The 16,884-nt window shown below is 48.9% G+C and overlaps 1 protein-coding gene across 1 annotated transcript in view; it reads right to left on the bottom strand.

Annotated features, from left to right (window-relative positions):
* RNFT2 (ring finger protein, transmembrane 2) overlaps positions 1-16,538 on the bottom strand; it is a gene marked incomplete at its 5' end in the record, with an annotated part of 87,510 nt that extends 70,972 nt beyond the window's left edge. The window contains 6 exons of the mRNA XM_008052991.2: positions 518-618; positions 3,890-3,966; positions 7,472-7,938; positions 13,951-14,009; positions 14,470-14,644; positions 16,528-16,538. Of these exons, the coding sequence (XP_008051182.2) occupies positions 518-618; positions 3,890-3,966; positions 7,472-7,938; positions 13,951-14,009; positions 14,470-14,644; positions 16,528-16,538 (890 nt within the window). The remainder of the gene's footprint in view (positions 1-517; positions 619-3,889; positions 3,967-7,471; positions 7,939-13,950; positions 14,010-14,469; positions 14,645-16,527) is intronic.
* Positions 16,539-16,884: the final 346 nt, after the last annotated feature.

The raw sequence follows: 16,884 nt of genomic DNA, 5'->3' as shown, positions 1-16,884 counted from the left end.
TTTTGAGTTCGAGTCTCACTCTGTCGCCCAGACTGGAGTGCAATAGCCACTCCCGGCCACTGCAGCCTCGACCTGCTGGGCTCCGGTGATCCTTCCGCCTCAGCCTTCTAAAGTAGCTGGAACTACAGGTGCGCACTACCATGCCCGGCTAATTTTTGATTTATTGTAGAGATGAGGTCTCACCAAGTTGCCCAGGCGGGTTTCGAACCCGCAGGCTCAGGCAATCCACTCACCTCAGCCTCCCAAAGGCGCAGGATTACAGGCTGAGCCACCAAGCCTGGCTTCTTTTTTTTTTTCTGATTATGGCAACTAGAAAATGTCAATGTACCCATGTGACTTGCAATAGTTTTTACTAGAGAATGCCGCTTGGGCCATGTGTACAACAACAGCATGGTGGAATGTGGGAGTTACCACATGACACAGAGCAGCGGAATCCTTCTCACGGGAAGGAGTGTGTACCTCAAGCTCAACCAAGCCCCCCACTTCCCCACTGCAGAAGTTTGACTCCCAGGCTCACCTGTTGTACAGTTGCTGAGAGCTGAACGTATAAAGCACGTACAGGGTGTTGCCTGCCAGAAAGGCCAAGATCCACAAGATGACCAGCACGGACCTCTTCTCCTGGAGACGAAGCAAGAGATTTGTGATACCAAAGGCACACTGCAGAACCTTCCAGAATGTTCCTTGATGAAAGGCGCCTTTTCACTCTGACAGTGTTTTGGAGGATGTGGTGCTGAAGACGGAAGGCAGGGCACGGGCACTTTTCCATCTCACTGGGATTCAAGGGATGGTCATAGAGAACGCGAGAGAATGGTGGGAACCTGTTTGGAGAGCGATCCAGAAAGACTAGAGAGCACCGTGGTTCACAGCAAAGACTTGGGACCTGGATGGCCTACATTCAAAGCCTCAGCCAGCTGGGTGGGAGCCATCTAACCTCAGGCAAATCACTTAAACTCTTTGCATTTCCCCTTCCTCTGCTGTAAAATGGGTATATCTTAGTCTCCACAGACTGAGACTTAAATGTGAGAATTAAAGCACATAAAATGCTGTGAGGAATTAAGGCACAGAGGTGAGCAAACCCTTGTTCAAGGGCATGTGCTTTAAGCCTCAATGTCCTTGTTTGAAAATGGGGGTGTTTTTAAGGATTAAGTCAAGTTTTTGAATGCAAATAGTCAGTCTTGTACGGACCCCTATTTCAGGCTCACAAAGGGGTAGGACCGAATATTAAGAGTTTACAATCCAACAGTAGACTCAGATCTAGAGGCTGGAGATTTCTGCTGTCATATTTTCTGGCACAGACTTCTGAGCCACTGTTCCAGACTGACCATTCAGTGGCGGGCCACACTGAAAAGATTATATCCAAACTTGTATGTCTGACTGTTACGGCCCTTCAAATCCAGCATAATTTCTTTCTTTCTCTCTTTTTTTTGAGTCAGGGTCTCACTCTGTCACCCAGGCTGGAGTGGACAGACAAGATAGTCATGGATCACTGCAGTCTTGACCCCCTTTGGTTTTTCGCCTCAGCCTCCTGAGTAGCTGGAATATGCCACCATGCCCAGCTAATTTTTTGATTTTTTACAGAGACAAGTTCTTACTATACTGTCCTGTTGGTCTCGAACTCCTGGGATCAAGTGATCCTCCTGCCTTGGCCTCCCAAAGTGCTGGGATGACAGGCGTGACCTACCACGCCAGGCCCATTTCTCTTTCTTTAGCCTCATTCCTATTTATTCCTCAGCACCACAAACTGGAAGATGTCAGTTTGTTGTTTTCTGGCATCTTCGTGGCCTGAGCCGCAATCTTGGGAAATGTCCAAAGGAGGTACAGAGGGGTGTGTTCCTGTCTGTGTACCCTAGAAGACACAAGCAGACCCCTCTGCTGGTGATTCTCAAAAGCTTGTGTTTTCCTGGACTGGAGTGACTGTGTTGCTGGAACAAGATGAGGTCATAACTTTCCCAGTGTAACCTTCCTGCGGTTTCGGTAAATGCTCAATACACACTGTCTCCAGACACAGCTCAGCGCCCCACGTACTGTTACGACGCACATTTCCAGAGAGTGGACGAGACAGATGCATCTCCATCCACCCATTATTCCAGGAGCGGTCAAGGTTAACGATGCTAGAAACCACCTCCACCCAACCAGCTGCTCTTATCAATGTGATTAATCTACTTGGCAGCCCTTTTTACCCCAATAAATAATAGATCCCAGTTTAATTCTCTGTAAGTCCAAAACAAAGGTGGAACAGGCATTAGCCATGCCCCTAGACGACAGCATCTGCAGGACAAAGAGCTCTCCAGGAATTAGCTGAGATGTCTAAGCTTACTGAGGTCAGGCAGACCCACCTTCACAGAAAATACACACAGACAGGCAAAAGGTTCCCTGTCTTCACAGGTTGCAAGGATTCCTGGAGGCCTGTCTGCAGATCCAGACATCTTCTTACCCCCTAAAATTCCAGTCAAGGTACCCTCTGGATGTTCCTATATTTGAGAGAGAGCTAGGTCTCAAACCCTCCCACTGTTTTAATAGCATTAGAAGTGGGTGTGCATTAAGAAGATGAGACCAAGGGTGAAGAAGAACCTCTGGCTCTGTCCTCAACTCTGGACCTCAATGTGCACGTGTAGATGGAGACTGAGCAGCCTTCTGCGTTGGAGGCCCAAGTGCTTTTGAGAAAGCAGATGATGCTATCAAAGGCTCAGAGAAGATGGACATTGTTATGGGGTCACCTGCACGGTAAAAAGCACAGGCTTTTAAAAAATAACTCAGATGTATCCTATATGCCAGGCACCATGCAAAACACCTTCTATGTACTGTCTCATCTAATCTTCCTGACAAGTCTAGGAGTTGGTATGAATAGGACCTTTTCCAGAGGTGGCACCTGGGGCCAATATCACCTCATCGAGGACCTGCAGGAAGGCAGAGGACCTGGGATTGGAACCTGGAATGAGCACAAACTCTGGGCTCAACTGCCTGGGTTCAAATCCTGATGCTACCACTTGCACCAGCTGTGTGACCTCAGGCAAGGAATTTTGTGTCTCTGAGTCATCTTTCCTCTCTGGGAAATGAGTTGAGAATGATTCTGCCTCCTTCCCTGTTGCTAGGGTGAATCCACTGAGATGTCCAAGGGGCTCAGCACTGTGCCAGGCACAAACATTGTTAGTGCTCAGCAGACCTAGAGGATGCTCAGGGAGGTGGGGGGAAGCTATAGGTCCACCCAGCAGTGGCAACGGGATAGCTTCAACCAGGAGTGTGGGATGCAGTGAACTAACACCTGGAGGGTAATGGGATTGGCCTAGGAGCACATGGAGGGATACAGCTGTTGGAAGTGAGTGGCTAGGCTGTATGGAGGCTGGGGGAAAGTGGAACATCCGGGGATCACCCAGAGAAGAATGGCCTCCCAGAGATGTCCACATCCTAATCCCTGGGATCTGGGACTATGTCAGGTTACAAGACAAAGAGGAGTTAAGGCTGCAGGGAACTAAGGTTGCAAATCAGAGGACTCTGAGATGCGAGAGGAGCCTGGATCACCCAGGTGGGCCCAAAGTGACCACAGGGACCCTAAGTGGAAGAGGAGGCAGAAGAGGAGAGTTTGGGGAGATGAGACCATGGAAGGATGGTCACAGAGATGCAAGGTTGTTGGCTCAAGGAAGGAGGAAGGGAACACGAGCCCGAGAATGTGGGTGACCTGAAGACCCCGGAAAAGGCAGGGACAGAGACACCCCCAGGGCCTCCAGAAGGAAAGCAGCCCTGTCCATGCCTTTGTCTTAGCCCAGAGAGACCCACATCAGGCTTCTGACCTGCAGGACTGTAAGACAATCAATGTGCATGGCTGTTAGCCACGAAGTCTTTGGTCATCTGCGGTGACAGCCACAGGAGACTCACTGGCCAGGGGCCTCACCTTCAGAGACACCTGTTCTCGGAGCGTAGAGTTGGCGTATGCGAAGGTGCTGGCCATCCCGATGCACACAGCGATGCCTGCAGGACAGAGGGGGGCCCGGCGTCACCCACTCAAACTCAGCTGGCCTTGCTCAAGACTGTGAGCAATATTGGAAAAAGACACATCCCTGGTTCCCTTGGATTTGACAGAAAAGAAAATCCTACCTCTGGGAAATTTAAGCTGCCATGTAAATTACTGGGAACCCTGAGCCATTCTGACTTAGGATTTGGGCCCCTGTGGGGATACTTTACAGCACCGGGTTTGGTGCATGGGCTGTGCATTCTGGGCTCAAATCCCAGCTCTGCCAACTCCTCCCTGTGTGAGCTTGGGTGAGTCACTGCACCTCTCCGAGCCCCAGTTTCCTTATCTGTAAAATGGATAGAGCGACAACAGTATGTACCTCATGGAGGAATAATGCTTGTAGATTAGAACCCCTAGCTATTAGTACATGGAACCTGTTAGTATTTCCTTTTTTTTGACTTGCGGTCTCACTCTGTCGCCCAGGCTGGAGTGCAGTGGTACAATCACGGCTCACTGCAGCCTTAACCTCCTGGGCTCAGGTGACCTTCACTTTCAGCCTCCCGAGTAGCTACGACTGCAGTTGTGCACCATCATACCTGGCTAATTTTTTGATTTTTTTATAGAGATGCAGTCCCTCTGTGTTGCCTAGCCTGGTCTTAAACTCCTGAGCTCAAGCACTCCTCCCACCTTGGTCTCCCAAAGTGCTGGGTTACAGGCATGAGACACCACGCCTGATCTACTGGTATTTCCACTCTCAAAAAGGATCTGAAGTGTATTATTTGTAATAAAAGCAAATGTAAAAGAAGACTACCACACCATAAGGAATTAAAGTTCGGTGTTCAAGGGGGAAAAAAATCCCAGCTAACAGAAAAATAGGACCCAGGCAGATACGAGAATGAAATGGAATGTTCTTCCAAAAGGCATTTCATAGACACTGTTTGTCAAGCTACAATCCTGGAATCCTCCCTGAACAATACTTTTCTTTTTCCTTTTTTTTTTTTGAGTTGAAGTCTCACTCTGTCACCCAGGTTGGATTGCAGTGGGCACACTCATGGCCACCGCAGTCTCGAGGTGATCCTTTTGCCTCAGCCTTCCAAGTAGCTGGAACTACAGGCATCACACCCGGCTAACTTTTTAATTTATTGTAGAGATGAGGTCTCGCCAAGTTGCCCAGGCTGGTCTTGAACCTGTGAGCTCAGGCAATCCTTTCACCTCAGTCTCCTAATCTGCTAGCCCTGCACGATACTTCTCCAGCCCTGCACGATACTTTTCAGTTCCTGCTTTTTGCTACTTGGGGACAGGATTTTGTTTTCTCATGGTGTTGAAGTTCACTTACTCTTGTAAGAAGTACTTGCACTCCAGATATTCTCCCAGAGCTACTTTGTAAAGGACGTATTTCTTCACTGAAAACATATAAAAAAGAACTCGAAACCCTAATGTCCTTTTTTTCTACTTCCTTCTTTGATTAAAAAACAAAAAAACTCTGTCAAATGAAAAAGAAAATGAACTTACTGGCAAATAAAACTTAGCTGTAAGTTTGTCAGAATTTATGGTAAGGAGAAACATGTCAGCTTCCGCTTTTAGGAATAGAAATGGGCTAGCCTGGGCAATATAGCGAGACCCCGACTCTACAAAAAATAAACAAATAAAAAAATTAGTCAGGCATGGTGGTGTGACTGTAGTTCCAGCTACTTGGGAGGCTGAGGTGGGAGAATCACTTGGGCCCAGGAGCTCGAGGCTGCAGTGAGCTATGATAGCACCAATGCACTCCAGCCTTGAAGACAGAGTAAGACTTTCTTTCTACAAAAGTGATAGAAAAATAAAATAAAATTTTAAAAGGGATGGGGCTGACATGGCAGCACACCAGCAAGGAAGGCAGAGTGATCGAGTTGGTTGGAACTCACCAGAGAAGGGAAGATAAATAGAACTTGGCCTAATCTCTTCTGGATGCTTCTATGGAAGGCAACAGGCCACGAGATCATTCTTGCCTTCATTCCTACTGCAGGACCAAAACAGCCTACAAGCCCTGCAGGGCACAGTAACTCATAATCTATTAATAAAAAGTAACAACAATAACAGTAACAACAGGTTATTTATTTAGATTTGAGGGTCTCACTCTGTCACCCTGGCTGGAGTGCAGTGGCATGATCCTGGCTCACCACAGCCTCAACCTCCTGGGCTCAGGCGATGCTTCCACCTCAGGCTCCTGAATAACTGGGACTACAGGTGTGCACCACCATGCCTGGCTGACTTGTTAATTTTTTGTAGAGACAGGGGTATCGCTGTGTTGCCCAGGCTGGTCTCGAACTCCTGGCCTCAAGTGACCATCCTGCCTTGACCTCCCAAAGTACAGGGATTACAGGTGTCAGTCACCATGCCAGGCCTAGAGACCATTTATTGAATGTTAAATATGTGTTATATACTAGGCTAATCACTTACTCTTACTTCCTAATACTAATGACAATAGTAGCATTTGCTGAATATTTGCTATGTGCCAAGCTCTCTGCTAAGTATTTTAATGTATGTCAATAATGATTATAACAATAACAATGCACACTTGCATAGAATTTACCCTTGGCCAGGCCCTGTGATCCCAGTAAGTATATACAATGATACCCCAACTTTATAGATGATGACACTGAGGCACAGAGAGGTTAAGTAATACACCCAGTGTCACACTGCTAGGAAGGGGCAGAACTGGGGTTCACATCCACACAGTCTGAGCTTTGTTGTCACCCGCTACTCTTTCACATCAACCAACAAGCTAAGAAAAACCTTCCTCTTTTCACTTTTTAGAGACAGGATCTTGCTTTGTCACCCAGGCTGGAGTGCAGTGGTGCGGTCACAGCTCACGGCAGCCTCAACCTCCTGGGCTAAGGCGATCTGCCTTGGCCTCTTGAGTAGATAGGATTACAAGTGCATGCTACCACCCCTGGTCTTTAAAATATTTTTTTTTGTAGAGACAAAGTCTCACTATGTTGCCCAGGCTGGTCTCGACCTCCTCGCCTCAGAGGATCCTCCTGCCTCAGCCTCCCAAAGCACTGGGATGTGCATTTATTGAATGTTAAATATGTGTCAGATGTGCATTTATTGAATGTTAGATATGTGTCAGATACTAGGCTAATCACTTACTCTTATTTCCTAATAATAATGACAATAGTAGCATTTGTTGAATATTTGCTATGTGCCAAGCTCTCTGCTAAGTATTTTAATGTATGTCAATAATGACATACATTAAAATACCAGCCAACATGGGGAAGTTTCAATCACAACCCTTACTAGACAGATGAGAAACCTAAGGCTCCCATAAGAAGTGACTTGCCTAAAGTCCCATGGCTACTTACTGGGATTTGAACCCAGGTCTGACTCAGAATTCTATACCCTGAAGACCCCTTGCACCATGATGGCCTCTGCTGCTTCCCCTGGGGCTTGGGATCGGGAGTCCTCCACCCCGTGGGCCTCGGGGACCCCCAGGGGGAAGCCCCAGGCTCCAACACCCACCTCTCCCGGACTCAGACTCACCGAGCTTATGCTGGAAGCACAGCTTGGCCAGGAGGATCAGGATGAAGGGCAGGCCTTTCTGCAGCCAGCAGATCACAGCCTTCAGCTCGGACAGGGCGGGGGCGGGCGTCCCCGGCTGCTCGTCGCCCCCCTCCTCGGAGTGCCCGCGGTGGTCCCCGCCCACGTGCTGCAGCAGGGAGCTCCCGCGGTGGCTGCTGTGGTGGAAATGGTGGTGGGGCTGGCGGTGGTGGTAGGCGCCTCCCTCGCCCCGGCCCCCTCCCTCCTCCCGGGACGCCGGCATCTGGATCAACACGTCCCCGCCTCCGGCCGAGGACCCCAGCACCAGGCTGGACGGGAACGGGCTGGCGGGGAGGCTGCCTGCGAGGCCGGAGAAGAGCGCGGGCGGGGAGGCCGCTTCTGCCTTCAGACTCTCGAAGACGCCGCCCTCATCCACACTGGCCTCGGAGCTGTGCGCCTGGCTGCGGTTTCTGGGGGAAGAGAAGCCCTGCCAAGTCAGGTGGACACACAGACAGGACCCCAGTGGGGAATGGAGGCGAATAACATCAAGAGTTATGGCTGGGCACAGTGGCTCATGCCTGTAATCCTAGCACTTTGGGAGGCTGAGGTGGGAGGGTTGTTTGAGCCCGGCGTCCCAGACCAGCCTGGGCAACACAGCCAGACCTTGTCGCTGCAAAAATAAGAAATTAGCTGGGCATGGTGATGCGCGCCTGTAGTTCCAGCTACTCAGGAGGCTAAGGCAGAAGGATCGCCAGATCAGAAGGTGGAGGCTGCCATGAGCTGGGATCAGGTCACTGCATTCAAGCCTGGGTAACAGAGTGAGACTCTGACTCAAAAAAAAAAAAAAGTTATGAGCTGAACTGTGTCCCTCCTCAAACTCATATCCTGAAGTCCTAACCCTCAGGACCTCAGAATGTGACCTTATTTAGATTTAGGGTCCTTAAAGAGGTGACAGAGTTCAAATGAGGTCATCAGTGTGGGCTCTAATACCAAAAGGATTGGTGTCCTTAGAAGGAGAGAACAGGACACAGACAGGTACAGAGAGAAGATTCTCTGAAGAAATGAGGAAGGTGGCCGTCTATAAGCCAAGGAGAGAGGCCAATCCTGCCAGCACCTTGAACTTGGACTGCCAGCCGCTGCAACTGTGAGAAAAGAAACTTCTGCCATTTAAGCACCCCCAGTGTGTGATGCCATGTCAGGGTAGCCCTAAAACTAATACAAATAATAATAGCAAAAGGGTCATAGCCTTTATTGAAACTCACCCTGTGTCAGATACTTTTCTGAGTGCTTTACTTTGATTAACGTATTAAATCCTACTATCAACCCTGGGATTAGGTCCTACTAATATCCCCACCTTACAGATAAAGAAACTGAGATCTGAGAAAGTAAGTTGTCCAGAGTCACAGAGCTGGTAAGCAGTGGAGCCAGGGGAAAATCAGGTAGAGGAGCCCCAGAGCTAACTCTTTTGACCACCACTTTTCACTGAATAGGGAGCACAGGATTCTGTGATTCTAGCATAGAATCAGGAACCCAAGGAAGGACCCCTGGTTCTGGAATCCTCAAGTTCAAGGACACCCAGTTCCCCAGAGAGGCCAGTCTTGGACACAGCTGGTAGAAGACTTAGTAGAAAGGCCCACATTCTAAGCCCAACTCCACCCTTTCTAGGGGCCTTCATTCTCCTTGCTCAGTTTTCACACCTGAAAAATGAGTATAAATAACATTCCTGCATAGAATTCCCAGGGGTGGGGGATCAAATTTAAAATACCCTTTGCAATAACAGGTGCTCAATGTATGGGAGCTATTAATCTCAAATTCCTACAGAAGACCTCCAGGGCCGAATTGCTTTTGCTAGTTCCAAGCAAGGGGATCTTGGGTTGGAATAAGGCAAAGGTTCTCAGCTAGAAGAGCAGAGAGCCCATTAACCCTTCTGGGAATGGAGAGCCCAGTAACCCTTCTGGGAATGGAGAGGCCAGAACTGGGTGCGATTTCCCATAAACACCATGTCCTAGAGTTCCGGATGCCATCTTTCTCCTCTTGGGTCCATCCTCTTCCTCTCTTTCTTTCTCTTCCTCTCTCTCTCTCTCTCTCTCTCTCTCTCTCTCTTCTTCTCCCTCTCTCTCTCTCTCTTCTTCTCCCTCTCTCTCTCTCTCTTCTTCTCTCTCTCTCTCTCTCTCTCTCTCGGCCCTTGTTGGAAGCCAGTTTAACCACACATGTGAAGACAGGAGAGGAAGTCTGAAACTTCTGAATTGTCTTTACATTTTCTCCTGACATCTGACAAAGTAGCTTTTAGTCTCCTCCGGTATCCACGTTTCAGCCTCATCTTAGACTTAAACCTGAGCCTAGTTCAACCGTGTGTACAATGAGAGTGCTCTAATTAGAGGTTTTTAGCACAAGTACAGAATAATAATCTGGTGTAATTCTATCAGTTCACGTTGCCAGCAAGTCTTCTTGATGTTTTCTGAATTTCTCTCATATTCCTTCATCGGCCTTGTGTCTCTTTCTTGGTTTCTCATCCTTGCTCCCTCCTTCCATGGAAGTATCACTGAGGAGAGGAGGATGTGAACAGTCTCCTTCTCACTGGGTTACCACTTCCACAGACTTCAGCAAGAATGACCTGACAGACTCCAGAAACACACTTATTTCTGCAGCTTCAAGGCCTAGTATAGTTCTTGGCACATAGTAGAGGAAGAAGGAAAGGAAGAGAGAAAGGGAAGGAGGGAGGAAGGAAGGAAGGAAGGGAGGTCATCCTCTTTTCAAGTGGAATTATTATGGGAAAACTCAGTCCACACCCAGACATGGTGGAGCTGACCTGCCCGATGTACATGCCATGAGTCGTGGAGGAGGAGGGAGAACAAGATGTCTGTCACCCTGCAGGCACCTCCACAGACCCCAAGGGACTCCAGATACAGCACGAGCTTACTGAAAATGGCAACTGGGTTTCATTCACCTTCTGAACCCCACAACTCAGGGCACATAGTAGATGCTTAATAAATGTATGCTAGATATCATTCAGCCAAGATGGCAGCAGAAGAGAGCTTCCAAGGGAAGTTTGACTCTGCTTTCACACTTGATCCCATCTACTCTGTTATCAACTCAGAGACCAGGATATATTTTAAAAATATACTCAACCAACTTTGGATCATGGACCCAAACCCGCAGATACAGAGGGTCAACTGCACCAGCCATCTGCCACAGGGGTTTGAGCACCCACATAGCTTGCTTCCATAACTTCAGGGGCTCCTGATCACTTTCCCAGGAAAAGCCCTCCAAGGGCTTCCCACTCTACACTCCTTCCTGCAGTCTCAGATACACCCTCAAGGCGGGTACAAATATCATTCCCATTTTACTGATAAAGCAGCTGAGGCCCAGGCAGGTGAGCCTGCCAGACTTCCTCGATTACTTAGCCCTCCAATTCCCTTCTTGACTACCTCAGGGCTTCCTACTGTAGGCTGTCACCTTCACGGAGATTGCCCCCAGCCTAGGTAGCATACGCTCATCTATCAGATGGCAGCTAAAGTGTCTCTTCCTCAGAGACTCCCTTCCCTCCCACACAATGACGGCTCCTGTCCCTGTTCTCATGGCACCCGCGTGTCACCTGTACAGGGTCGATCCCAGTTGTCCTTTGGTTCCTTATCTTTCCCTCAAGACCTGTGACTCTCAACCCTGGTCACACAGTGCAATCACTTGGAGGAGCTTTTGAAAAATACAGATGCCTCAGCCCCCTGGAGACCAACTGAATCAAAACCTTTAGACTGGGCCTTGTTCCACGAGGTCAAAGATCATGACCGTTTGCTTCCCACAGAACCTCTCCTACGCAGCACAACACACCTGGCACAAAGAACATGCTCAATTAATACTGTCCCACTCAATGGGTATGTTAAGACTCTGAGAAGGCCTGCAACTGAAAATACTAACTTGTGTTTAAATCCAGTGTTTCCTAAACTTATTTAACCATGGAATTCTTTTTATCGATGAAAGATTGATTAACATCTTGCAGAATACCTGTGAAACACAGCAGGGGGGCATGAGGCCTGGAGTCTCAGGATTGGCTTCTCTGGCTGCACAAACTGGCCCTGGAGGTATGAAACCATAAACCTGGCGAGAGGCAGGAGACTGAAGATGGATACCTCCTTTCCCTCCCCCATCAGGCTCCATTCCTGCTGCCTCTGAAAGCCCAGTAAATGTGTGGTCCTCCTCCCTTGGGCTCTGGATAATAATAATGATAATATTAATAATGGCAACAATAACAAGCACCATGGCTATGATCCTCAAGGGGCCTTGAGCTTTTTCTGCACTTCAAGAAGCTCAGCTCCAAAAGCAAGAGTCCTGGCAGGTGCCCATGGTGGCCTACAAGGAGGCCACTCTCCCTCCCTGGCCGCCCAAGGGGCCCTAAAAGCCCTCCCCTCCCCTTGAGCCTGCCAGCACTCTGAGTTCCCTGGGCTCAGGGGGCCTCCACACAGCCAGGCAAGACTCAACCCACCAAGGAGCTGTTTATAGCTGGCCTCCCTTCCCTGGGCCTCTCCCCTGCATCCAGGAGAGATATCAGCCTGAACGGGAAAGGATGTTCCTTAGGGAGTCAGAGGCTGTGCTTCCAACTTAACCATTTAAGGACTAGAGCTTGAGGCAACTCAGGTGGACATGTGGATCTGCCCAGATAGGTGGCAGCCAAAATGAGGTACCTTGAGAGGCACAGATGTTGGGGAACAAATAGTCTGGGGCCCAGATCTCGCCCTGCTACTTCGTGGCTGTGACTTTAGGTGATTTGTTTCCCTCTCTGAGCCTCAGTTTCCTCATCTGTAAGATGGGTATAATAATAATCCTGATCTCATCAGACTAATGCTAGAGTAGCACAGAGTCAGTGCTTAAAACATGGCGGCCACTACTTTCCTGCTGTGGTCTCGGCCCCTGAAAGATCTCATGGCTCACTGGAGAGCGGATGGCATGCTGTCTTCAGAGCCTGGAAGAGCCCCACCAGGCACACACTATAAGCCAGATGCTGTGTTTGGACACTTTCACACTCTTTCCTCATCCATAAGCAACTCTGACTTTTATTTTCTGCTGTTTATGGATGGAGAAGCTGAGACCTGGGGTGAAGCCGCTCACCAAAGCCACCACAGGTGGGAGGCGGCCGAGCTGGGATTTCGGCCAAGGGTCATCAGCTTCCCTGCAGAACAGGCAGGCTTAACACAAAGCTCAGCCCTGATGTTGGGGCCAGTGGCTACTATTTGGAAGTTTGTGGTCAACCCCAAAGTTTCAAGGGGCCCACTGTAGGATGCGAGGGAGGAGTCGCTTGCCTGCCCGCTCCTTGGATGTACGTGTTAGCATGGAAGGTTCTGGGGCTGGAGACTGTGCCAACCTGAGAAAAGACGCCCAGGTGCCTACTCTCTTGGGTTTAAATAGATAGAAATTCCTACTCATGAATGTTTTAACTGTGTTGCTTTAGACTCTGTATTTGTCTACTTGGCATCCATTAATCATAATGGCCAAAGTTGTCTCCATAGTCCCTGCAATCCACAGCCCATAACCCCAACCGTCTCCTTCATCTAACTTTTACGCATGCAGCCAATATTTCTCCTGCCCTAAATTACCCAGGGCCAGATACAAAACAACTAGAGACCACCTGATAACCCAGAGCCCGTTGATACTATTGAAGCTAGTTTCAATAACCCTGTAGAAAACACAATAAAGCTTGTGGCCTATGCTGTCATCTCACTCCTTTCTGCATCCTGACCAATGCTGGGGGTTCTTTGGCTGCATCATTCACATCCTGCCAAGCCAATCGCTCATGGATCCCGGGCAGCAGGTGACTTCCCATGCTTCTGGCCTCACTCAGTTCATTCTCATGTGGTGCGGCATGTCCTGAGCCCCTCCTCTTGGGACATTGAAGCAATAAAAATCATCTTTTGATGTTACTAGCCTCTCTGCATGGCTTCTCATTGTTACGGTCTGAATGTTGGTGTCTCTGTGGATTCATTTGTTGAAACTTAACCCCTGATGTGACAGTATCAGGAAGTGGGGTATAGGTCATGAGATGAGGCCCTCATGAATATGATTAGTTCCCTTAGAAGAGAGACACCTCACCCCTTCACCATGTGAGGACACTGTAAGAAAATGGCTATCTACGAACCCTTCACCAACACTGAATGTTCTGGGGTCTTATCCCTCTAGAACGGTGAGAAATAAATGTTCATTGTTTTAGCCACCCAGTCTATGCTATTTTTGTTATAGCAGACTGAACAGACGAAGACACCATTATACATTAAAATCCCACAAGTTCAATCATTGATATAACATTTCAAGGGAACTACCTGTCACCATAAAAGCAAGAGCAAGCTATTAGGCATTGAATGTTCTGTATAAGGCTTTGCTGTGACTCTATCCACTAACTCTGAGAGGTAGGTATTATTCAATCCAGTTCAGGGTTGCCCCTCACCACCCGAAGCCCAGAACCCTCAGATGGAACAAAACCAGGCGATGCTTACCTTTCAGGTGGAATGTTATCCGTGTTGCTGCTGTGGCGTCTCTGCATCTTCCTTAACACCTGAAACCCAACACATGGTGAGCCAGAGTCTCCCATCCCGCCCACCACCTGTCAGATTGCCAAGGTCAATGTAAACAAATGCTACTTGCATCTGACATCCCTAGTGTTCTCTGAAGGGTTCAGCTTCTTATGCCATGCCCTCCTCATTTGACATTCAATCCCATGAGCAAAGTGTTTTCACCCCATTTCACAGATGAGGAGGATGAGACCCAGAGACAGAAGTAGTCCTCATATGAGGGGAGGAAGCAGTGACCTGTGCAGCAAAAAGACTCAATCAATTCTAATTGATGCTGCCCCTAACTTGCTGTGTGACCTTCAGCAAATCAGTGCCCTCGCTGTGGCTTCAGATTCCCCATGTGGTACATGGGAAGGGCGAAGTAGTCAAACCCAAATCTTCCTTTCAGCTCTCACATTTAATAAAGTGGTAATAAAGATGGAAATTCTCTTAGAGATATGTCACCTGATTCACTGTGAAGAGCCACGCGGACTTCAGAACTCCATGTTGACGACACCTGAGGTAGGCATTCAGGACTTCTGATGGGGATGTGACCACTGGATCCAGAGAAAACAGGCCTCCCCCTCCTCTTCCTCTCCAGGGGGATGCACAGGCCAGGGGAGCTTGCCAGACTCCAAACCTGGATGGAACAGAACACTTGGGTGATAGTCCTTGCAAAGCCCAGAATCAGATCGTAAGTCTTAGGACACTGTTGGCTGCTGCATGCCGATGTTTCTATCTGCCCATTATCCCTGGGTAGTCTTAAAACAATCCCTCTCTGTGACACTTAATGTATTTTATACTATTGTCAAGCTATGAGTTCTGATTAAGGAATACCGTAAATATGTTTTGGACCATCAGTGGTTTCCCATTGCAATCGGAATAAGACCCAAGCTCTGTCTACAGCCTACAGGCTCCACCTGATGTAGCCTCCTCTGCCTCCAACTTCATTTCCTTCCACTCTCCTTAGTACCACTTCCCTCTACTCGCACTGGCCCTTCTATTCCTCAGGGCCTGTCCCTACCTCATGGCCTTTGCACTTGCTGTTCCTGCTCCCTGGAATGCTATGGAGAGGCTAGCTCCCTCAGGTCAAACATCACCTCCCCGTAACACTGACCTGTGTTATAATCTTCATAGAACTTATTTACTTCCATGTTTGGTTATTCTTTATTTCCTATTTGCCCATTAGAATGCAAATGCCAGGAAAGCAGGGATCCTATCTACCTGGATCATCCCTCTACCTCAGCATCTAGAATGCTGCCAGGCACAAAGTAGCACTCAACAGGTGCTTATTCAATGAATAAAATATCTACATGCATTCAGTGAATAAAAAAGGTTTACCAGTTACCTTTTTCTAGAGTCCTTACTCCCTGTCCTTTCATCTTAGGGAAGAAATAAAAGCCATATACTGGCTGGGCGTGGGAGCTGACACCTGTAATCCCAGCACACTGGGAGGCTGAGGCAGGAGGATCGCTTGAGCCCAGGAGTTCTAGACCAGCCTGGGCAACACAGTGAGACCTCATCACTACAAAAAAATCAAAAAATTCGCTGGGCATGGTAACACGGGCCTGTGGTTCCAGCTAGTCGGGAAGCTGAAGCAGAATGATCACCTGAGCCCAAAAAGTCGAGGCTATGGTGAGCCGTGATTGTGCCACTGCACTCTAGCCTGAGTGACAGAGTGAGACCCTGACTAAAATAAAAACAAAAAATAAAACAAACCATATACTTCCCTGAACCAAAGATGGTGTCTATTAGTCCAGGGTAACATAACTGACTTTGAATGACTTCCTAACCCTGACCAGCTTTCTTGAGGGGCCATTATTGGTGTCACTAGGGCCACTGGTTAGAGACACAATCCACCAGTTATCCCTCCTCTTTTTTTTTTTTTAATTAGCTAAGAAGCAGGTCAGCAACACCTTGATCATATGTGGAAAAAAAACTCATTCCATAAACAGTTTCCAAGAACTTGCATTCTCATCTTAATCCGCTCCTCCAACTACCTCGATCACTTGCATATCCCTGGGGACAATAAAATACAATATCCCAAAGTTTCCATCCACAAATTTGACACGGTCTTCTCAATCAAATGCTCAAGACGCTACTTTCGGATGCTTGCTCTGGAAGGGGCTTCAGAATCTCTGTTGGAAGCAGGCCATACATTAATTGCTCCAATAGCGAATTCTGCAGTAAATTCTTGCACGCAGGATGCATCTGAATGACTGAACGCCTTTTAGCCCCCCGCTTCACGCATGCCACTACACCCCTCTGAAGGACTACACCGAGACTTCTGAGGCTTGCGATGTTTTAAGTTGCGCCCGCGGGCCGTGGCATGACTGCACCACAGTGCACGCCACGGAGCATCTCTCCTGCATCCCTTGGACTGGAAGCAGGCAGGTGCACTCGGGACACAACGTCGCGAGCGCTTTACATTCCTGCAACCGACACACAGCGCAAAACGCTCTAGAACTGCCAGGACTGGAGACTACACAATCGGGAGGGGGAGAAATCGCGTTCTTTTTTTACCTGCCCAGACAATTCAGCAATCACAGCCGCATCATTCACATCCCGCCAAGCCAATCACTCGCGGAGCCCGGGCAGCACGTGACTTCCGATGCTTCCGGCCTTATTCCGTTCCTTCTCTCCGTGGCCAGGCCGGGTGCTAGGATCCGGCTACCGCTACTTCGACCGCGCTCACGCAATTGCCCGCCCCCTTCCCCGGGATTAAGCCAATAGAAAGCCTCCGCTCCGCAGAGACCAATAGCGAGGAGACCTTGGCGGGGCCAGCCGGTGACGCACGGGACGGAGGCGGGGCGTGGGGCGGGGTCACGTGGTGCGGCGCGGGGTGGCTGCCGGGAGCTCGAGTGGTCCGCGGGCCGCGGG

Source organism: Carlito syrichta, unplaced genomic scaffold (genome assembly GCF_000164805.1).
Source record: "Carlito syrichta isolate Samal-C Ts95f unplaced genomic scaffold, Tarsius_syrichta-2.0.1 Scaffold287762, whole genome shotgun sequence".
Taxonomy (NCBI): domain Eukaryota; kingdom Metazoa; phylum Chordata; class Mammalia; order Primates; family Tarsiidae; genus Carlito; species Carlito syrichta.
The sequence above is the reverse complement of the archived record's forward strand: the minus strand, read 5'-3'. Positions and strand labels throughout refer to the sequence as shown.